This window comes from Pristiophorus japonicus, chromosome 13 (assembly GCF_044704955.1).
Source record: "Pristiophorus japonicus isolate sPriJap1 chromosome 13, sPriJap1.hap1, whole genome shotgun sequence".
Classification (NCBI taxonomy): domain Eukaryota; kingdom Metazoa; phylum Chordata; class Chondrichthyes; family Pristiophoridae; genus Pristiophorus; species Pristiophorus japonicus.
Window position 1 is genome coordinate 64249429 of NC_091989.1, and position 24243 is coordinate 64273671.

Below are 24243 nucleotides of genomic sequence, written 5' to 3' on the forward strand. Positions count from 1 at the left end.
AAAGTAGCGCTCGGCAATAATCTGGGCGATATTTGGGCACTAGTTTCCATTATAAACAGTATTCTGGGTCTTGCATGAGTGATGAAGTCAGATTTTATTTTTAAAAATGGGACAGGCGATTCAGCTCATTTCTGTATGCTGAAAGTTGCGCCGGCGATAATCGGGTGCTAGTTTCCATTTACCATCAAATACGGGCGATAAACTGAATCTCGGCGATTATGTGCCGAAAGTCTAGCCTTTGCAACCTAACCGGTAATTTGATTATATTGCAGTGGAGATGTTTTAAATTGGGCACCTGTACTATTTGACTCATCTAGTGAATCATCCAGCAATATGTTCTGTAATTCCAAGTGCCATTGATCTTAGATTTTTGGCATTTCATTAAAAATAATGACATGCTATTATGACAGTACATTGAGTCATTCAAAAACCTGGACTGTGTTCTATACCTTATTATATTAGCTCTTTGCAGACTAATCTGTAAAAATTAGTACATTGCATGTGTAAAAATGTATTCACACTACTCCTGGAAGCTCTGAGTGAGTGGCTTCTATGCCAATGCAATGTTTTATTAAGGGACGCTGATTTGTTAAATAAAAAAACTGTTCACTACCCCCTCATAGATGTCATTTATTCGGTCTGACTCAACCTTTTTGGTCAACTGGAATTGTGGTTTCTTTGTTTTGCATTGATTTGTCACTGTAGTGCTTTCTACAGTTACGTTTCCGATTGCACTATTTCACAATGAATTAGCATAGATTGAAACTGTCCAATAAAACTAGTGTAAACCCTTTACACAGTGGGTGTGGGAGAATGATTATAGTGTTATTTACTTCAGTATAACACTGCTGTTGCGCCTGGTTATCACCTTGACTCTTTCTATGCCAATATTTCATGCATTTCAGTTCTACTGACAAGGTAGTGCACAGCAGCTGCTTCAGTTTGTACTACATATATCCAGGCCTATATAGTGTACCCTGCTTTGCATTCATGTATGTTGGATTTGGAGGAAGCTGGAATGGTCATTATTATCTGGTTGGGATGTGTTGCAGAGTGCATTGCCATTGATTTGAGGAATGAGGCTATGTCAGTGGGCAAGTATAAACTGCATTGATCCATAATGTTGGCTCTTCAGTACAATGGGACCAGAAAAATGCTTCTCCCAATGTATGACCAGCACTGCTAGATAACGATGCAAGCACAATCTGAAATGCTGAGGGAGCATTAATTTATGTGTGGCATTTAAGTAATCGTAGAAATGTGAAAGGGATGTGAACGTTCTGGTATATTGAGGACATTGATGTGTGCTTGGACTGATACTGGGATTTATGATTTTACCTGACTCTGTACAGGAGAGGGAAGGTCAGGGGCATTACCAGTATAAAGGTACCACATATTGCGATGCAGGGTCTGCAGTAGCATCAGTATTCCAGACATTGGACTGTACCTTGCTAATACTTATTGATTGAGGTACAAGTGTAAAGTGGTATGGCAGATGATACAATGGTAAGTATCAATTATTTTATTAGTCATCTAATTACCATGTAACTCTGAAATACTAGTCTCCATGTGTTGGTGGTGGGGGAGAATAGAGAGATTAGTCCATAAAATCCATTTCAGCAGCAAAACATGGATGTGAACAAACACTTCACTTAGTCCCCGAAGTGATAACTGATCATGTAACTCATGACACAAAACAGCAAGTGAATTACCTCACCTTATTTATGTAAGAGTGGATTGCTTGAAGTGTAATCGTTGTTAGTCGGGGCGTAGGAGCGGCAAGAGTTCGTAGAGCGATGTGATCGGGGCCCAGGAGAGCCGAGGGCCCAGGGACAGCACTGGCCAGCCCACACCCTGCGATATGTGTCTGCACTAGGTCTGTGCAGCAGAGCTGGTCTCCAGTCGTCTTGGTTAACCCTTGCCACTTGACCAAGACCTAGCTCTGTCAAGCCAGTGTGGTAGCTGGACCACACGTTAAAAAAAATCCACGCACAGGCATCTTCCACCCTTCAAGATGTAGTTCAGGATCCGGAATATTAGGTCCTTCATTGAAACACCTGTGAACTCATCCCTTTTCAGCGTGGAAGAAAGTCATCCTCGTTTTGAGGGACTGCCTACGACGATCAAGTATCAATGCATGAGTGGGAGATTTTGATGGCTAAAGCAGCTTTCTCTGGAGTTCAAAGTACCACTCAGTATATATTGATGCAGTATTTGTACAAGATGCTCCTCGTTTGAGAGTTTAATATTGATGGTTACCATGTAGTTAACTGCTGCAACATTTCTACATTGCTTCTTTGAATAGTGACTACTGATGAACTTTCCAACCTTAGCAGTATTTGGGCAATGGAGCATATGTTAGTCCAGATTAGAACTCTAAGGGATTTACATAGAACACACAAGGAAACATAGAAACATAGAAAATAGGTGCAGGACTAGGCCACTCGGCCCTCGGCCACCATTCAATATGATCATGGCTGATTATGCACTTCATTACCCCATTCCTGCTTTCTCTCCATACCCCTTGATCCCTTTAGCCGTTAGGACCACATCTAACTCCCTTTTGAATATATCCAACGAACTGGCCTCAACAACTTTCTGTGATAGAGAATTCCACATGCTCACAACTCAGTGAAGAGGTTTCTCTTCATCTCGGTCCTAAATGGCTTACCTCTTATCCTTAGTCTATGACCCCTGCTTCTTGACTTCCCCAACATCGAGAACATTCTTCCTGCATCTAACCTGTCCAATTCCGTCAGAATTTTATGTTTCTATGAGATCCCCTCTCTTTCTTCTAACTGCCATTGAATATAAGCCTAGTCGATCCAGTCTTTCTTCATATGTCAGTCCTGTCATCCCGGGAATCCGTCTAGGTGAACCTTCGCTGCACTCCCTCAATAGCAAGAATGTCCTTCCTCAGATTAGGAGACCAAAACTGTACACAATATTCAAGGTGTGGCCTCACCAAGGCCCTGTACAACTGTAGTAGGACCTCCCTGCTCCGAAACTCAAATCCTCTTGCTATGAAGGCCAACATGCCATTTGCTGCCTTCACCGCTTGCTGTACCTGTGCCAGCTTTCAGTGACTGATGTACCATGATACCCAGGTCTGTTGCACCTCCCCTTTTACTAATCTGTCACCATTCAGATAATCTGCCTTCCAAAGTGGATAACCTCTCACTTATCTACATTATACCACATCTGCCATGTATTTGCCCACTCACCTAACCTGTCCAAGTCAACCTTCAGCCTCTGAGCATCCTCCTCACAACTCACACTGCCACCCAGCTTAGTGCCATCTGCAAACGTGGAGATAATAAATTCAATTCCTTCGTCTAAATCATCAATGTATATTGTAAATGAACCTTGCGGTACCCCACTAGTCACTGCCTGCCATTCTGAAAAGAACCCATTTATTCCTACTCTTTGCTTCTTGCCAACCAGTTCTCTATCCACGTCAGTACATTATCCCCAATACCATATGTTTTAATTTTGCACATTAATCTCTTGTGTGGAACCTTGCCAAAAGCCTTTTGAAAGTCTAAATACACCACATCCACTGGTTCCTCCTTGTTCACTCTACTAGTTACATCCTCAAAAAATTCTAGAAGATTTGTCGAGCATGATTTCCCTTTCATAGATCCATGCTGACTTGGACCGATCCTGTCACTGCTTTCCAAATGTGCTGCTATTACATCTTTAATAATTGATTCCAACAATTTCCCCACCACTGATGTCAGGCTGACCAGTCTATAATTGCCTGTTTTCTCTCTCCCTCCTTATTTAAAAAGTGGGGTTGCATTAGCTACCCTCCAGTCCATAGGAACTGATCCAGAGTCTATAGAATGTTGGAAAATGACCACCAATGCATCCACTATTTCTAGAGCCCCTTCCTTAAGCACTCTGAGATGCAGACTATCAGGCCCTAGGGATTTATTGGCCTTCAATCCCATCAATTTCCCTAACACAATTTGCTGACTAATAAGGATTTCCTTTAGTTCCTCCTTCTCGCTAGACCCTCGGTCCCCTAGTATTTCCAGAAGGTTATTTGTGTCTTCCTTAGTGAAGACAGAACCAAAGTATTTATTCAATTGGTCTGCCGTTTCTTTGTTCCCCATTATAAATTCACCTGATTCTGATGGTAAGGGACCTACATTTGTCTTCACTAATCTTTTTCTCTTCAGATATCTATCGAAATTTTTGCAGTCAGTTTTTATGTTCCCTGCAAACTTACACTCATATTTTATTTTCCCCCTCCTAATTAAACCCTTTGTCCTTCTCTGCGGAATTCTAAATTTCTCTCAGTCCTCAGGTTTGCTGCTTTTTTTTGGCCAATTTATATGCCTCTTCCTTGGATTTAACACCAACCCTAATTTCCCTTGTAAGCCACGGTTGAGCCACCTTCCCCGTTTAATTTTTACGCCAAACAGGGATGTACAATTGTTGAAGTTCATCCATGTGATCTTTAAATGTCTGCCATTGCCTATCTACCGTTAACCCTTTAAGTATCATTCACAGTCTATCCTAGCTAATTCACGTCTCATACCGTCGAAGTTACCTTTCTTTAAGTTCGGGATTCTAGTCTCTGAATTAACTATGTTACTCGCCATCTTAATGAAGAATTCTACCATATTATGGTCACTCTTCCCCAAGGGGCCTCACACAATAAGATTGCTAATGAATCCCCTCTCACTACACAACACCCAGTCTAGGATGGCCAGCTCTCTAGTTTGCTCCTCGACAGTTTGGTCTAGAAAACCATCCCTTATGCACTCCAGAAAATCCTCCCCCAATGTATTGCTAACAGTTTGTTTAGCCCAATCTATATGTAGATTCAAGTCACCCATATAACTGCTGTAGCTTTATTGCATGCATCCCTAATTTCTTATTTGATGCCATCCCCAGCCTCATTACTACTGTTTGGTGGTCTGTACACAACTCCCACTAGCGTTTTCTGCTCTTTGGTGTTCCGCAGCTCTACCCATATAGATTCCACATCATCCATGCTAATGTTCTTCCTTACTATTGCGTTAATCTCCTCTTTAACCAGCAACGCTACCCCATCTCCTTTTCCTTTCAGTCTATCTTTCCTGAATATTGAATACCCTTGGATGTTGAGTTCCCAGCCTTGGTCACCCTGGAGCCATGTCTCCGTAATCCCAATTTCATCATATCCGTTAACCGCTATCTGCGCAGTTAATTCATCCACCTTATTAAGAATGCTCCTCGCATTGAGACACGGAGCCTTCAGGCTTGTTTTTTTAACATTCTTTGCCCTTTTAGAATTATGTTGTAATGTGGCCCTTTTTGATTTTTGCCTTTGCTTTTTCTTTTCTCCTTTATACCTTTTGCTTCTGACCCCATTTTACTTCCCTCTGTCTCCCTGCATAGGTTCCCATCCCCCTGCCCTATTAGTTTAAATCCTCCCCAACAGCACTAGCACTCCCCTAGGACATCAGTTCCAGTCCTGTCCTGGTGCAGAATGTCCAGTTTGTACTGGTCCCACCTCCCCCAGAACCGGTTCCAATGTCCCTGGAATTTGAATCCCTCCCTCTTGCACCATTCCTCAAGCCATGTATCTATCTTAACTATCCTGCTATTTCTACTCTGACTAGCACGTGACACTAGTAGCAATCCTGAGATTACTACCTTTTGAGGTCCTACTTTTTAATTTAACTCCTAGCTCCATAAATTCAGCTTATAGGATCTCATCCCGCTTTTTACCTATATCATTGGTACCTATATCATTGGTACCTATATGCACCACGACAACTGGCTGTTCACCCTCCCTCTCCAGAATGCCCTGCATCCGCTCCGCGACATCCTTGACCCTTGCACCAGGATGGCAACATACTATCCGGAGTCTCGATTGCGGCTGCAGAAACGCAATTCCCCTTACAATAGAATCCCCTACCACTATAACTCTCCCACTCTTTTTCCTGCTCTCCTGTGCAGCAGAGCCATCCACGGTGCCATGGACTTGGCTGCTGCTGCCCTCCCCGATGAGTCATCCCCCTCAACAGTACCCAAAGCGGTGTACCTGTTTTGGAGGGAGATAACCGCAGGGGATCCCTGCACTAACTTCCTTCCACTGCTCTTCCTGATGGTCACCCATTCGCTATCTGCCTGTGTACCCTTTACCTGCGGTGTGACCAACTCATTAAGCGTGCTATTTACGACATCCTCAGCATCGCGGATGCTGCAGAGTGAATCCATGCGCAGCTCCAGTGCCACAATGTGGTCTGTCGGGCTGCAGCTGGATGCACTTCCCGCATACACAGTAGTCAGGGACACTGGAAGCATCCCTGATTTCCCACATAGCACAGGAGGAGCATGACATGGGTCTGGGCTCTCCTGCCATGACTTAACCCTTAAATTACTTAATTTGGCAATAGTGACAAGGATTCTTACTGCTAAGAAAAAGATGAGGAAAAAAAAAACTACTCGCCAATCAACCAGCTAATCACTTACCCTCTTGGCTGTGACGTCACACTTCGATTACTTTTTACTTCTTTCTTACTTTTGACCCTGCTGCAGCTGGCTGCTGATCCTCGCTGCTGCTGGGCCTTTTATAGACCTCGCCGCTCCTCCCCGACTGCCACTGCTCCTTGCTGCCGCTGGGCCTTTTATCGGCCCCGCCGCTCCTCCCCGACTGCCGCTGGGCCTTTTATCGGCCCCGCCGCTCCTCCCCGACTGCCGCTGGGCCTTTTATCGGCCCCGCCGCTCCTCCCCGACTGCCGCTGGGCCTTTTATAGGCCTCGCCGCTCCTCCCCGAAGTTTGTTCTGCTTAACCTGCAATGACTTATGGTTGGGTTAGAACTAACATTGCTAGTTTATTTATAGGAATACAAAATTTAAAATATCAGATTCATTCAGTCTATATGTAGACCATTGAGTTTCAATGTATGCTTTCAGACACAGTGGCTTCAATAATTTGAAGGAGTAACCAGAGATATGTTGTTGTGGAGTGCAGTCAATTTTGGTTCACTCATTATTTCCCTATATGGTGACTTGACAGTTTTAGCTGGATCATGGAGATGAACAAAGTAACAGTAGGTTGCTTCCTGTAAGTCAAGGTAAAACTTGAAAGGTGAATCAAGCTGTGTACAGTTGTCTTCTAACTCATCATTGTCTTAAAGTAACAAGCACAGATTTGAGAGTGGCTATCCTGTGCTACTTGTTTAGGGACTAGTCTGGGGAGGAAAGCTCGGCCTTGTCTCTGTGCCAGGAATGAGCGTTCTAGTCGCAGAGTCTTTCACTTATAGCTTAATTAGAGCAAATGATACTCACAGATAAGACACATGATGCAAAGGCTCAGTAGCAGAGTGCTTGGCCTTCCATCTCCCTCCATTCACGTTACAATCCAATACACCATTATATCTTACCTCTTCCATGACCTTTACCTTAGATTTACATTACCTTCCATTAGCTCAGCATTCCAGAGATTCGCTGTCTCTATTAAAGAGATCCACGCCCTTCATTCATAAGTTGCTTATTTAACTACAATTAGGATAGAAATCACTAGGACCATTACAATTATCTAACATAAAAAACATAAGAAATAGGAGCAGGAGTAGGCCATTCCGCCCCGCAAGCCTGCTCTGCTATTCAGTAAGATCATGGCAGATCTTCTACCTCAACTCCACTTTCCAGCAACAACACAAAAGCAAAATACTGTGGATGCTGGAATCTGGAATAAAAACAGAAAATGCTGGAAATCTCAGCGGGTCAGGCAGCATCTGTAGAGAAAAAGCAGAGTTAACATTTCGTCAGAACTGGAGTGTGTTCAGAAAGAACACATTCTTAACAAGTACTGAAAGGGGGAGGGGAAGAAAGAACAAAAGGGAAGGTCTGTGATAGGGTGGAAGGCAGGAGAAATTAAAATGGTAATGCCAAGAGTTAGAAAAACATTAGTCAGGATAGGGTGTGAATGACAGAATAATGACTAGCTGCCATTAGAGGCAAGGAGAAAAAAAAGAAACGGGCTCGGTGGGGGGACCAAAGATTGGCAGCGGTTACGCTCTGACATTTTTGAACTCCATGTTGAATCCAGATGGCTGTAAAGTGCCTAAACGGAAGATGATGTGCTGTTCCTCGAGCTTGCGTTGAGCTTCGTTGGAACTATGTACGAGACAGTGGAGTGGAGTGGAGTGGAGTGGAGTATTAAAGTGACAGGCGACCGGAAGCTCAGGGTCACATTTGCAGACTGAACAGAGGTGCTCCACAAAGCGGTCACCTAATCTACGCTTGGTCTCCCCAATGTAGCGAAGACCACATTGTGAGCAGCAAATACAGTACACTAAATTGAAAGAAGTACAAGTAAATCGCTGTTTCACCTGGAAGGAGTATTTGGGGCCGTCGATAGTGGGAAGGGAGGAGGTTAAAGGGCAGGTGTTGCATTTCTTGTGCTTGCATGAAAAGGTGCCAGGGGGAGGGGGTGGCTGCGGAATGGACCAGGGTGTCGCAGAGGGAGCCGTCCCTTCAGAATGCTGAGAGGGGAGGGGAAGATGTGATTGGTGGTGGGATCACGCTGGAGGTGGTGAAAATGACGGAGGATGATCCGTTGAACGTGGGGGCTGGTGGGGTGAAAGGTGAGGACAAGAGGAACCGTGTCATGGTTCTGAGAGGGAGGGGAAGGGATGAGAGCACAGGTGCGGGAAATAGAACGGACACGATCGAGGGCCATGTTAACCACGGCGAAGGGGAATCCTATGTTGAGGAAAAAGGAAGACTTGTCCGAGGCAACGTCAGCAGATGCGACAGACGGAAAAAGTGGAAGAATGGAATGGAGTCCTTACAGGATGCGGTTTGGAAGGAAATGTAGTCCAGGTGGCTGAGAGAGTCAGTGGGCTTATAGGGGATACTGATCGAAAGCCTATCCCCAGAGATGGAGACTGAGAAGTCGAAGAAGGGAAGGGCCGAGTCGGAGATGGACCATGTGAAGGTGAGGGAAGGGTGAAAATTGGATGTAAAGTGAATGAAATTTTTACGTTCAGGGCAAGAGCAGAAAAAGTACAGTTATCAATGTACCGGAAAAAGAGGTGAGGGAGGGGACCCAAGTAGGACTGGAACAAAGAAGGCTTTACAGTCTTCTGGCCTCAACATAGAGTTCAACAATTCCAGAGTGTAACTGCTGCCAATCTTTGGCTCCCTTTCCCCCCTGAGCCTTTCTTTTTTTCTCCTTGTCTCTAATGGCAGCTGGTCATTATTCTGCCATTCACACCCTATCTTGACTAATGTTTTTCTAACTTCTGCCATTACCATTTCAATTTGGCACATCATCCCTTTTGTCTCTCTAATCTCTCCTGCCTTCCACCCTATCACAGACCTTCCCTTTTGTTCTTTCTTCCCCTCCCACTTTCAGTACTTGTTAAGAATGTGTTCTTTCTGAACACTCTCCAGTTCTGACGAAGGGTCGTTGACCCGAAACATTAACTCCACAGATGCTGCCTGACCCACTGAGATTTCCACCTTCCTGCACTATCCTCATATCCCTTGATTCCCTTAATATCTAAAAAATCTATCGATCTCTGTCTTGAATATACTCGAGGACTGAAAGAGTGAAGAAATTTCTCCTCATCTCAGTCCTAAATGGCCGACCCCTTAATGTAAGACTGTGACCCCCTGGTTCTAGACCCCCCTCCCCCCCCCCCAAGCCAGAGGAAACATCCTCCCTTCATCTACCCTGTCAAGCCCTGTGAGAATTTTGTATGTTTCAATGAGATCACTTCTCATTCTTCTAAACTTTAGAGAATATAGGCCTAGTTTACTCAATCTCCCTTCATAGGACAATTCCCCCCCCCCCCCCCCCCCCCCCCCAATCCCAGGAATCAGTCTGGTGTACCTTTGTTGCACTCTCTTTATGACAAGTATATCCTTCCTTGGGTAAGGAGACCGAAACTGTACACAATACTCCAGGTACAGTCTCACCCCGGGGCCCAATATAATTACAGTAGACGTCTTTACTCTGTATGGTGCATATATAGGTACCAATGATATTGGTAAAAAAAACAGGATGAGGTCCTACAAGACGAATTAGGAGCTAAATTTAAAAAGTAGGACCTCAAAAGTAGTAATCTCAGGATTGCTACCAGTGCCACGTGCTAGTCAGAATAGGAATCGCAGGATAGCTCAGATGAATACGTGGCTTGAGGAGTGGTACAGAAGGGAGGGATTCAAATTACTGGGACATTGGAACCGGTTCTGGGGCAGGTGGGACCAGCACAAACCAGATGGTCTGCACCTGGGCAGGATCGGAACCAATGTCTTGGGGGAATGTTTGCTAGTGCTGTTGGGGAGGGGTTAAACTAATATGGCAGGTGGATGGGAACCTATGCAGGGAGACAGAGGGAAGTAGAATGGGGGCAGAATGAAAAGATAGAAAGAATAGTAAAAGTGGAGGGCAGAGAAACCCAAGGCAAAAAGGGCCACATTACAGCAAAATTCTAAAGGGGCAAAGTGTGTTTAAAAAGACAAGCCTGAAGGCTGTGTGCCTCAAAGCGAGGAGTATTTGTAATAAGGTGGACGAATTAACTGCGCAGATAGCAGTTAACGGATATGATGTAATTGGCATCACGGAGACATGGCTCCAGGGTGACCAAGGCTGGGAACTCAACATCCAGGGGTATTCAACATTCAGGAAGGACAAACAGAAAGGAAAAGGAGGTAGGGTGGCGTTGCTGGTTAAAGAGGAAATTAATGCAATAGTAAAGAAGGACGTTAGCTTGGATGATGTGGAATCGGTATGGGTGGAGCTACGGAATACCAAAGGGCAGAAAACACTAGTGGGAGTTGTGTACAGACCACCAAACAGTAGTACTGAGGTTGAGGACAGCATCAAACAACAAATTAGGGATGCATGCAATAAAGGTACAGCAGTTATCATGAGCGACTTTAATCTACATATTAATTGGGCTAACCAAACTGGTAGCAATGCGGTGGAGGAGGATTTCCTGGAGTGTATTAGGGATGGTTTCCTAGACCAATATGTCGAGGAACCAACTAGAGGGCTGGCCATCCTAGACTGGATGATGTGTAATGAGAAAGGACTAATTAACAATCTTGTGCGTAGCCCCTTGGGGAAGAGTGACCATAATATGGTAGAATTCTTTATTAAGATGGAGAGTGACACAGTTAATTCAGAGACTTGGGTCCTGAACTTAAGAAAAGGTAACTTCGATGGTATGAGACGTGATTGGCTCGAATAGACTGGCGAGTGATACTTAAAGGTGGATAGGCAATGGCAAACATTTAAAGATCACATGGATGAACTTCAATTGTACATCGCTGTCTGGTGTAAAAATAAAACGGGGAAGGTGACTCAACCATGGCTAACAAGGGAAATTAGGATAGTGTTAAATCCAAGGAAGAGGCATATAAATTGGCCAGAAAAAGCAGCAAACCTGAGGACTGGGAGAATTTTGTAATACAGCAGAGGAGGATAAAGGGTTTAATTAGGAGGTGGAAAATAGAGTATGAGAGGAAGCTTGCTGGAAACATAAAAACTGCCTGCAAAAGCTTCTATAGATATGTGAAGAGAAAAAGATTAGTGAAAACAAACGTAGGTCCCTTGCAGTCAGATTCACGTGAATTTATAATGGGGAACAAAGAAATGGCAGACCAGTTAAACAAATATTTTGGTTCTGTCTTCATGAAGGGTGTAACTGGTTCTCCCTTGTCCACTCTACCAGTTACACCCTCAAAAAATTCTAGAAGATTTTTCAAGCAGGATTTCCCTTTCATAAATCCATGCTGACTTGGACCGATCCTGTCACTGCTTTCCAAATGTGCTGCTATTTCATCTTTAATAATTGATTCCAACATTTTCCCCACTACTGATGTCAGACTAACCGGTCTATAATTACCCGTTTTCTCTCTCCCTCCTTTCTTAAAAAGTGGTGTTACATTAGCTACCCTCCAATCCATAACCTTCCGGAAATACTAGGGGACCGAGGGTCTAGTAAGAAGGAGGAACTAAAGGAAATCCTTATTAGGCGGGAAATTGATGGGATTGAAGGCCGTCCCAGAGTACTGAAGGAAGTAGCCCTAGAAATAGTGGATGCATTGGTGATCGTTTTCCAACAGTCTATCGACTCTGGGTCAATTCCTATTGATAGCACATTTGGAAAGCAGTGACAGGATCGGTCCAAGTCAGCATGGATTTATGAAAGGGAAATCCTGCTTGAAAAATCTTCTAGAATTTTTTGAGGGTGTAACTGGTAGAGTGGACAAGGGAGAACCAGTGGATGTGGTGTATTTGAACTTTCAAAAGGCTTTTGACAAGATCCCACACAAGAGATTGGTGTGCAAAATTAAAGCACATGGTATTGGGGGTAATGTACTGACGTGGATTGAGAACAGGTTGGCAGACAGGAAGCAGAGCGTTGGGATAAACAGGTCCATTTCAGAATGCCAGGCAGTGACTCGTGGGGTGCCGCAGGGCTCAGTGTTGGGACTCCAGCTATTTACAATATACATTACTGATTTGGATGAGGGAATTGAGTGTAATATCTCCAAGTTTGCAGATGACACTAAGCTGGGAGGTGGTGTGAGCTGTGAGGAGGACGCTAAGAGGCTGAAGGGTGATTTGGACAGGTTAGGTGAGTGGGCAAACGCATGGCAGATGCAATATAATGTGAATAAATGCGAAGATATCCACTTTGATGGCAAAAACACGAAGGCAGATTATTATCTGAATGGCAGCAGATTAGGAAAAGGGGAGGTGCAACGAGACTTGGGTGTCATGGTACATCAGTCATTGAAAGTTGGCATGCAGGTACAGCAGGCGGTGAAGAATGCAAATGGTATGTTGGCCTTCATAGCTAGGGGTTTTGAGTATCGGAGCAGGGAGGTCTTACTGCAGTTGTACAGGGCCTTGGTGAGGCCACACCTGGAATATTGTGTTCAATTTTGGTCTCCTAATCTGAGGAAGGACATTCTTGATATTGAGGGAGTGCAGCGAAGGTTCACCAGACTGATTCCCGGGATGGCAGGCTTGACATATGAGGAGAGACTGGATCGACTGGGCCTATATTCACTGGAATCTAGAAGGATGAGAGGGGATCTCATATAAACATATAAAATTCTGACGGGACTGGACAAGTTAGATGCAGGAAGAATGTTCACAATGTTGGGGAAGTCCAGAACCAGGAGACATAGACTAAGGATAAGGGGTAGGCCATTTAAGACTGAGATGAGGAGAAACTTCTTCACTCAGGGAGTTGTTAACCTGTGGAATTCCCTACCACAGAGAGTTGTTGATGCCAGTTCATTGGATATATTCAAGAGGGAGTTAGATATGGCCTTTACGGCTAAAGGGATCAAGGGGTATGGAGAGAAAGCAGGAAAGGGGTACTGAGGTGAATGATCAGGCATGATCTTATTGAATGGTGGTGCAGGCTCGAATGGCCTACTCCTGCACCTATTTTCTATGTTTTTATGTTTTTTCAAATCCTCTTGTAATAAAGTCCAAAATACCATTTGATTTCTTAATTTCTACCTGCATGTTAACTTTCAGTGATTTGTGTACAAGGTCCCTCTGAACACCAACATTTCCCAATCTCTTGTCATTTAAAAATACTCTGCATTTATATGTTTTGTACCAAAGTAACTAACTTCAAATTTCTCCCCATTATATTCTATTTGCCATGCTCTTGTCTACTCACTTAGCCTGTCTGTATCCTCTTAAAGCCTCTTTGCATCATCTTCACAACTTGCATTCCCACTTAGCTTTCTATCATCAGCAAACTTGGATATATTACATTTGGTCCCCTCATCCAAATCATTGATATAGATTGTGAATAGCTGGAGCCCAAGCACTGATCCTTGTGGTACCACATTAGTTACAGGCTGCCAACCTGAAAATGGCCCGTTTATTCCTACTCTCTGTTTTTTGTCCGTTAACCAATCCTCAGTCTGTGCAAGTATATTACCCATAATCCCATGAGCCTTAATTTTTTTTTAATAACCTCGTGTGGCACCTTATCAAATGCCTCTGAATATCCAAACACACCAGATCCACTGGTTCCCATTTATCTATTCTGCTAGTTACAAACTCAAAACAGATTAGTCAAACATGATTTTCCTTTCATAAATCTGTGTTGTCTCTGCCTAATCCGATTATTCTTTTCTAAGTGTCCTGTTACCTTAATAATAGATTCTAACATTTTCCCTAATACTGATGTCAGGCTAACTGGTCTGTAGTTCCCTGTTTTTTCTCTTCCCTCCTCTCTTAAATACGGTTACATTTGCTACCTTCCAATCAGCGAGAATCATTCTAGAATCTATAGAGTTTTGAAAGATGACAACCAATACATGCCATCTCTTTCAAAACCCTAGGATGTAGGCCATCAGGTCCAGGGGATTTATCGGCTTTCAGTCCCATTAATTTCCCCAGTACTATTTTTTTTACTCATACTAATTTCTTTCAGTTCCTCATTCTCGCGAGACCCTTGGTCCTCCACTATTTCTGGGAGGTTTTTTGTGACTTCCGTGAAGACAGACACAAAGCATTTGTTTAATTTCTCTGCCATTTCCTTATTCCCCATTATAATTTCTCCTGTCTCGGCCCGTAAGGGACCCACATTTACTTTCGCTAATCTTTTCCTTTTTACATACCAATAGAAGCTTTTACAGTCTGTGTTTATGTCTCTTGCTAGTTTACTCTGATTCTATTTTTCCTTTCTTTATCAATTTCTTGGTCCTCCTTTGCTGAATTCTAAAATTCTCCCAGTCCTCAGGCTCGTTGCTCTTTTTGGCAACATTATAAGTCTCTTCCTTTGATCAAAAGTTACAATCTTTGGCTTCTCTAGTTAGCCACAGTTGGACCACTTTTCCTGTGGGCTTTTTGTGCCTTAAAGGAATGCATGTTTGTCATAAATTATGTATTAATTCTTCAAATGCTAGCCATTGCTTGTCTACCATCATACCTTTTCATGTAGATTCTCAATATACCTTAGCTGTAACTCTCACCAAGTTCTGCTCATCCATCATCCCTGTGCTCATTGACCTACATTGGCTTGTGGTTAAGCAATGCTTCGATTTCAAAATTCTCATCCTTATTCTCATCCTTATTTTCAAATCCCTCCATGGCCTCACCCCTCCCTATCTCTGTAATTGCCTCCAGCCCTACAACCCCCCCGCCAAAAGATGCCTGCGCTCCTCTCATTCTGCCCTCGAGCATCCCTGATTATAATCGCTTATGCCTTTTGTTGCCTAGGCGCCAAGCTCTGGAATTCCCTGCTGTCATGTATCTTACATTATTATATATAACTGTATCCTAACATGCTATACATGACTGTAATAAGATATGACCTGTAACCACCAGCATACCTTACCACCAGGGGTGCACTTGCAAGAGACAGGTATATAAGGGCAGGTCTCAGGCAAGTGCAGCATTCCAGAACTGTGAAATAAAGGTGCAGGTCCAGAGTGACCTTGACTTCACTACCTGCCTCGTGTGAATCTGTACTGAGGGGACAGGACTTTACACCTGCCTAAACTTGTCTGACTCTCTACCTCTCTTTTGTCTTTCAAGACAGTCCTTAAAACCTACTCTTTGACCAAGCTTTTGGTCACCTGCGCTAATTTCTACTTACGCGGCTCGGTGTCTTTTTTTTTTCTCTCAATACTCCTGTGAAGCACCTTGGGCCGTTAAAGGTGCTATATAAATACAAGTTGTTGCTGTTGTAGTCAACCCTCCCCTCATACCTATGTAGTTTTCTTTGTTTCGATTAAAGAGCCTAGTTTTGGATTGAACTAAATCACTTTCAAACTTAATATAAAATTCCATCATATTATGGTCACTTTTCCCTAAAGGCCCCTTTACTGCAAGGTTATTAATTAACCCTTTCTCATTGCACAATACTAAATCTAAAAAAAGCCTGCTCTCTAGTTGTTTCCTCAACATACTGATCTAGAGAACCATCTTGTATACATTCCATGAAGTCGTCCTCCACATTATTGCTGCAAAATGGGTTTGTCCAGTCTATATGTAGATTTAAAGTCCCCCATGATTACTATATTACCCTTGTTACATCCACCTCTAATTTCCTGATTTATACTATGCACTAAATTACCACTACTGTTTGGGGGGCCTATAAATAAATCCCACCAATGTTTTCTAACCCTTGCTGCTTCTTAGCTCCACCCAAACTGATTCTGCTTCTTGATTTTCGTACTATCAGAAAGTCAGAACTACATTTCTTTTATAATTCCAGAAAGGGGCTTTGAACGTCTGTTGATTGTGGACATGTTCCACATACTGCCTGTTTCAGCAGACACTGCCTTTTAATAACAAAATGGAGTACGCAGTATAAGATGGAACCCAAACACAATCTCACTTAACATAGCTTCTCTCATCATCATCATCATCGTCATCATAAGCAGTCCCTCGAAATCAAGGAAGACTTGCTTCCACTCTAAAAGTGAGTTCCCAGGTGACTGTACAGTCTAATACAGGAATTATAGTCTCTGTCACAGGTGGGACAGACAGTCGTTGAAGGAAAGGGTGGGTTGGGAGTCTGGTTTGCCGCACGCTCCTTCCGCTGCCTGCATTTGTTTTCTGCATGCTCTCGGCGACGAGACTTGAGGTGCTCAGCACCCTCCCGGATACTCTTCCACCACTTCGGGCAGTTTTTGGCCAGGGATTCCCAGGCTTCGGTGGGGATGTTGCACTTTATCAAGGAGGCTTTGAGGGTGTCCTTGAAACATTTCCTCTGCCCACCTGGGGCTTGCTTGCCGTGTAGAAGTTCCAAGTAGAGCGCTTGCTTTGGGAGTTTTATGTCGGGCATGCGGACAAGGTGGCCTACCCAACGGAGCTGGTCGAGTGTGGTCATGTTGGAGATGTGGCAAGTACATGGCAGAGAGGGAGGAGAACCTGAAGATTAAAAAAAACTAAGCAAAGTTTGATTTTGTTGGAGATGGCTTCAACTAAGACATTGGAATGAAGAGGGAAGGCTCACCCTATTTCTAATTAACTGATTTGAGCAAAATCTTTGTAAAATAATTTTCTGAACCATTTTCTTTCTTTTAGAAATTTATTGTAATATTTTTAATGTAATCTGTGCATGGATGCATTTGATAATATGAAGTCACGACATTTCTTTTTTCAATATGAAGCATTCTTAGCTGCATCTTGCTGTCATGCGCAGAAATCAGTGGAGTATTCTAACATTCTGTTCTACCATACTGTGCAGAGAATATTTGGCTATATGTGCACTTTCTGAACAGTTAGTCACTGCATAGTTTCTCAAATTTTCTTATTACCGTTTTCTATTATATTGTAGGATTTATTTGGCACATTCCTTAAAATTATTTTTACTGATTCAGTATTTGTTTTCTTGATTTTTATTCAGTCGTCAAGACCTTCAAAGAAAATTCACAACTTTGGCAAAAGGTCGAACTCTATTAAGAGGAATACAAATGCTCCAGTTATAAAACGTGGCTGGCTTTACAAACAGGTACATATACACCACTGTTTGAATTGTATAGCATTACATTTGGGGAGGGATCAATTCTTGCACACCATTTATTAAAAAACATCATTTTTTAATTTATATCAATGAATGTTAAATATGAAATAATGGTAGAACATCAGAAAAATGCATGACTGCTGAGACAGAATAGTAGGAACTATCCTGTGTTTTCCCCCCAATATGTTTCAGCCATTTGAGGTACGATTGAAATTTCAGATTTATAAATTTATTTGTAATTTGGTAAAGTAAGCTGTCAAACAGTTGTTTCTTCAAGTGGCAACTGAGCAGATCAAAAAGACAGTTTTCTTGAGGGCAGAGTGATGTTGAACAGTACAAACCTGCCCTGAATAATCCAGGGACAAATAAAATCCAAGAAAACAGATGCTATGAGACAAGGCTACATTATCTTCCTCTGATTGAGTACAGCTTCCACAGTACTGATATCCGCTGTTAATCTATTTAAATAGAATTGTATCAAAATGCTAGAAATCCAGACTTACACAACCAATAGCAATCGCAAATTATACTGCTCTGTTCTTTTAACATAAAAATTATATCGGAACATTCACTCTGCTCTCTAAACCAGCAGTTCCTATTAAAATCTTTGAGATCTGATTATCTCATCGATTCATTCTGGATGGGATGCTACCTCATAGCTGATTTAATATAAGGCCAATAAAAGTCTCTCTCTCTCCTGTGATTGCTTTCCTATCTTGGTGCAAATAGGCCTGCCTCAACGGAGCATAGGAATATACAAGGCCACAGAAGAACATTACTGCCCGTCAGGCCAACCCTGAAATATGGACAATATACAGCACTCCACCTCATATTCCCAATAGTGTGCCAGATATCCATCCATCTCTCGAGTTCACTGAAGCAATCTTCATTTATTACTCACCCACCCAAGCACTGCATTCCACACACTGACTACCCTCTGCTTAAAGTAATTAAATCTTAACTGCTCTGTTTTCTTTTTTTCAATTTGAGGCCGTACGACCTTGCAGCGTTTGTGACTATATCAAACCTATTATTAAGGTTCTATTTGTTTATCCCCTCAGAATCTTGAATATTCCATAACCTCTTTCCTGAGCCTTCTCTTTTCAAGCTTAAATACTTCACTATTTGTATCCTTTTGGCCTTTCACAGCACTTTTCCCAAAGATGTCCCCACTGTAGTACTGCAACTAAAATTGTGTACAATATTCCAGGTGTGGCTGAACCAATCTTCTGTACAAACTCTGTACCACTTCCCCAGACTTGTACTCTATCCCTCTGATTGTAACCTTAAGATCTTGTTGCTGTCTTTACTGCTGCTGTACACTGCACGATTTCAGTAATCCATCTACCAGTATTTCCAGTTCACATTCCTGTAGGCCATTATTGTGAAGCTTGTAATCTCATTGTTCATTCCCTTTTCACTTAAGTCACTGAAAAAAGAACCCCTCAGAAACAGTTACTCAATTTAGGATACATTTTAAGCCACAATTGTTAGTTGTGTCTAAAATTCTCAGCCTTAAATAATTGTACCAAAACTGCCTGCATTTTTGAGTCAGTTCTACTGACCAGATAAATGTATATTTATAAAACTGTCTATACTGGAATGCAAAATATATTGCTTAAAATACTGAGTTACAGTAAAGGATAAGTGGCCTTATGAAGTAATTTCTAGCCTACTGTAATTTTGACATAATTAGCGGGATTTTATTTTGAACCCTTACCAATTTGATCACAATTGGAGCTATAACGATCCGGAAAGGGTAGGGAAGAAACCTACAATTAACAGGAGTTACACTGATTATGTACCATATACAGATAATGGGGCTGGGGGTTTTGACCAAAATGGATACTTAATGGCCTGTATTAGCAAAGATGCAAACAGTTGAACCATTGAAGATGTCTGATGTAACATTTCTAATTGTTTTGTAGGACAGTACTGGTATGAAACTCTGGAAGAAGCGCTGGTTTGTGCTTGCCGATCTGTGCCTGTTCTATTATAGAGGTAAGATGACTGTGTGCAATAAACTGAACTGCAGAGATGCAGATCATTTTTAGGAAATGCAGAATTCAGCTTTGAAAACCATTTTATAAAATACCTGATAATTTGACAAAAACTAAATGAGACAATCTGCAGCTTTATTTAAAATAGGTTTTGTAAATATTTCTCCAGTTTTGCAGCTGTTGCTAGTATTAATTAACCTATTTAGAGGAATTTAGCATGTAAAATATTTTTTAGAGCACTATTTATATTACTAACACCATTCAAACAAGACATCGAGCCCCATATGACTTTTTTTTGGAGGAGTTGAGGGAGGGAGCAGGAGCATGAATTATTACTGTTGGTTATTAATATGCTATTCAGAAGAAATAGGAGCAGGAGTAAGCCACTCGATCCTTTGAGTCTGCTCCGCCGTTCAGTAAGATCATGGATGATCTTCTACCTCAACTCCATCTTCCTGCGCTATCCCCATATCCCTTGATTCCCTTAGTATACAGAAATCTATTGATCTTTGTTGTGTATATACTCGATGATTGAGCCTCCACAGCTTTCTGAGGTAGGGAGTTCCAAAGATTCGCAACCCTTTGAGTGAAGAAATTTCTCCTCGTCTCCTAAATGGCTGACTCCTTATTCTGAGACTGTGACCCATAGTTCTAGACTCCCCAGCCATGGGAACATCTTTCCAACATCTACCCTGTCAAGCAATTGATGTTTCAATTATATCAGTTCTCATTCTCATAAACTCTAGGGGATGTCGGCCTAGTCTACTCAATCTCTCCTCAAAGGACAATCCCCTCATCCCAGGAATCAGTCCAGTGAACCTCTTAGTTGCACTCTCTCTGAGGCAAGTATATCCTTCATTGAGTAAGGAAATCAAAACTGTCGACAATACTCTCGGTGTGGTCTCACCATGGATATATATATAATTGTAGTGAGTCGCCTTTACTCTTATTCTTCAATCCCTTTGTCATAAAGGCTAACATACAATTTGTTTTCTTAATTACTTACTGTACATTCATGCTAACTTTGTGATTCATGTACAAGGACATTCCAGGTCCCTCTAAATACCAACATTTCCTAATATCTCACCATTTAAAAAAATATTCTGCTTTTCTATTTTTCTACTAAAGTGGATAACTTCACACTTCTCCACATTACATTCCATCTGCCATGGTCTTGTCAATACTGTTGCTGTTAAGATGTTTGACAACGATAGAAACGCAATCACTTTCTCAAAAATCTAATTTCCACAGAGAATTCTGGTCTCTTGGCTGCTGATAAAACTGAACTAAATATGATTTATAGCATTTAGTCTGTCTCTCCAAAGATACTCGCCCAACCAATTACTTTCACTTCACTCTTCACTTTATACAATGATCACCAGTCATAAGGTATAGGTCAGACGTAGTTGTAACACTGGAAACAATTACTCTTTACTAATGAACTATTATAGCCTTTTGACTTCCTACGCTAGTTTTATTTACAATTAGTTAAGCCTGGCATCTCATTCTGCTGCTGCTCTACTTATTTAAAGTGCCAACTTGGCTCTGGTCATGTCCAAGTCAAAAGGTTTAGAGTTCAATCTTAACGGATTTGAACAGATAATCTAAAGCTGACACTTCATTGCATTACTGAGGGAGTGCTGCATTAACAGAGTTGTCATATTTTTAGTGAGATATTAAATTGAGGTCCCATCTGCCTACTTAAGTGACCTTACAAGATCCAGTGGCACTATTCGAAGAACAACAGGGGCATTCTCTTGGTGTCCTGGCCAACATTTATCCATCAATCAACATAAAACAGATTAACTGGTCATTTATCTGATTTGCTGTGCACAAATTGCCATGTTTGCTTACATACTACACTTCAAAAGTAACCCATTGGCTTTAAAGAACATTAGGGTGTTCCGAAGACATGAAAGGCATTGCATAAATGCAAGTACTTTCTTTAATGAATTGCCAGGACAACACTAGTTTAAAAACTAATATGGTATATTGCTGAAATTGAGCAACCAAAAACCAAGAAACTTCTCTAACTCACAATGAAATTGCAGGGTAACAGGAAACTGAGCAACGCAAACTATTTTCAAGTTTATCCTTTTACCAAAATCTCGAAGAGCAATAATTGCAAAGTTCAGCTAATGAAAGTATTAAAACAAATGACTTGGGAGAAAACTGCATGCTTGTGAAAAGTTAGATCTGAAAACTCATAGAATCTTGCAGTACAGAAGAAGACCATTCGGCCCATCGTGTATGTGCTGTTTTTTTTAAAGAGCTATCAAATTAATCGCACTCCCTTGCCCTTTCCCCATAACTCTGCAAATTTTTCCTTTTCAGGTATATCTTCAATTCAGTATTGAATCTGCTTACCACCACCCTTTCAGGCAGTGCATTCCAGATCATCATAACTCCCTGCGTGAAAGCTCTTGCATGCTTCCATAGAAGGAAAGTTTTCTTGAGGACACTTGAAATGTAACTCAGTTGGTTCATAGTTCCGGCCCCTTTACCGTTGAAAAGATCGCTAAGATCCTGACGGTATTTTGGGCGGAACTTTGGTTAAAAAAGGAGGGAAAAAAGTGCCCGGCGGCAAGAATGGGCGTTACACACCGATTCAGGGCGATAGGGGGGATTCTGGCAACAAATGGAATCCTGGAGAAAGTTATGCCGAGGGTGGAGTCGGGTCTAGGGAGGATGGGGGGGGCGCACAAAAAAAATGTTCAAAAAAACAAAAAAATCACAATACCTTCAGCGGACCCTTTAACACAAAAATCGCTGCAAAAGAAGTAAAAAAAAAAATATCTCACTTACCTTTTCTTGCAGGTCTTCATACCTACCGTTCAGGTAAGACCTCCCACACAGCGGTCTTTTCTCCTGCAGGGGTAGAGGACCGCTTGGATGAATCTCGGGCGGGAGCAGGTGGGAAGACTATTTTCGCGTTGCACACTGGCGGACACTCCCCAGCGGTCCTTCCAAACAGCTGGCGTGAGGGCCTCACTAATCCCCCACGGAGGGGCGAGCGTTGAAAAAAACAGGAAAACCGCCGAGAAAACTCGGCGACAGCCGGCTGTAGGACCATCAATTTCGGCCCCATAAACTCGAGAGTTGCACTAAATCATATATGTAGGCTGACTTTTCAAAAAGATCATACGGTAATAGAAAAACTGACAGTATAAATTATTCTAAATGTTTAAATCATAAATCTTGACAAATGTTGAATAACTGTTGATTCAAGAGAAAGTAGCATTTGTTGTCTTGGTAAATTGAAGTATAAACTGAAAGATAGATTACTCATTAGGAAATTCAGGAACCAGAACTACTTTTTTTTTCAATTATTTTTGAGATTTGTACATCGAAGTCTGTTTAGGTGAGCACAGCAAAAGAAAAAGAAATCTTGGTATTTTAATTACAGGATAATGCAGGGTTTACAACTTGCTGGGTAAACTGATGTTGAGGATCCAAAAGTTTCCTTTGAAGTCCCTATGTTGTACGTCTTGATTGATGGTTTTTTTCCCATTGGCTCTGAAATGGTGCCGTGAGCTTTCAAACTCGTCCATCTCAGGAGCCTGGGTTCAAAGTCAGCCCTGAGAGATTTAATGAAAGTTATCATTCTGTAAACTGTAATAATCCTATGTGCAATGAGGTTGGGCAGCCATGATTTATTTCTGAATGGCTCAAGACCCATAACAAAACTGCCTATGATTTTGCATAAATTGGTAGGCTCAATTAACAAATAGATGATGTGGGAAGCGGAAGAATTTTCACTGGTGTCTATGCTGTGCATTCTATGAATCTCCTGGCAGTTTTAATAATGATTCTGTAAGAGTGAGAGCATGCCATTCCTCGCATTGGTGAGCATTTTTTAATTGTTTGAAAATGCTAAAAAAAAAATTAAATACCTTACTGAAATACTGTTGTTGTCACTACAAACATTTCAGGACTGCAGGACTGTACTAAAACATTTCGCAATTTTCTTTACCAACACTAATTAGTTTATAGTAATTACTTATTCTTTAAAAAGTTTGTATGGCTCATTAAATATGCAAATAACTAAGAATTACTATTTTTAGTATTTCTACTGATTGTCAGTAGAAAAAAAGTGCCATGACGCATAATTCTATTGAATTGTAATGAGTGCCTTTCAGCTTAATTGCCTCATTGCTCCAGTGTCCGTTTCCGCTGATAAGTTCATCAGAACATTTTTCAAGAGCATTGTTAATTTAACGGCTCGTCAATACTGGATGCCTGGGATATGTTCATTATTATGGTACTACAGAGAAGCATATTGTATCTCTATAGGAAACATCTACCAAGCAACTTTGATTTATAAATGAAAATACAGTGTATTATTTTCTCACCAGTTCCTACCCTATTTCTGCTCTAATTCTCCCTCCCCCTGACTGTCTCCCTCATCACATCACAGAATCAATTACAAAATCTCACCATATTACTCAGTTACCAGATGAATGAACTATTTTATCCACAGCTAAAGCTAAGCACAGAGTATACCAACTGACCTGATTTTGCATATAGACATAGCTGCTCAGTCTCTTGTAAGGGGTTTCACATATGTTAATATTCAGCTTTCTGTTATAAACTATACATGGAGATGTCCAGGGTGCTAGATCTTTTGCATGCCTAGTTTTCACATCATTAGCTTTGATCTGGGAATTGTATTTGTGTTTTAAACTGTCACATTGAGGCAAGTGATATAGTCATACAGATTTTATTTGGACAGTTAGCTACTGTCAAGTGTCCGCATAATGTGTTTTGTACTT

At 41.8% G+C, this 24243-nt stretch overlaps 1 protein-coding gene across 5 annotated transcripts in view; it reads left to right on the plus strand.

The window, feature by feature from the left end:
* Positions 1–24243, plus strand: part of plekha5 (pleckstrin homology domain containing, family A member 5) — a 411417-nt gene that overhangs the window by 297448 nt on the left and 89726 nt on the right. For all 5 annotated transcript variants that reach the window (XM_070897587.1, XM_070897582.1, XM_070897585.1 and 2 more), the window contains 2 exons: positions 17355–17459; positions 19400–19472. In XM_070897587.1, the coding sequence (XP_070753688.1) occupies positions 17355–17459; positions 19400–19472 (178 nt within the window). The remainder of the gene's footprint in view (positions 1–17354; positions 17460–19399; positions 19473–24243) is intronic.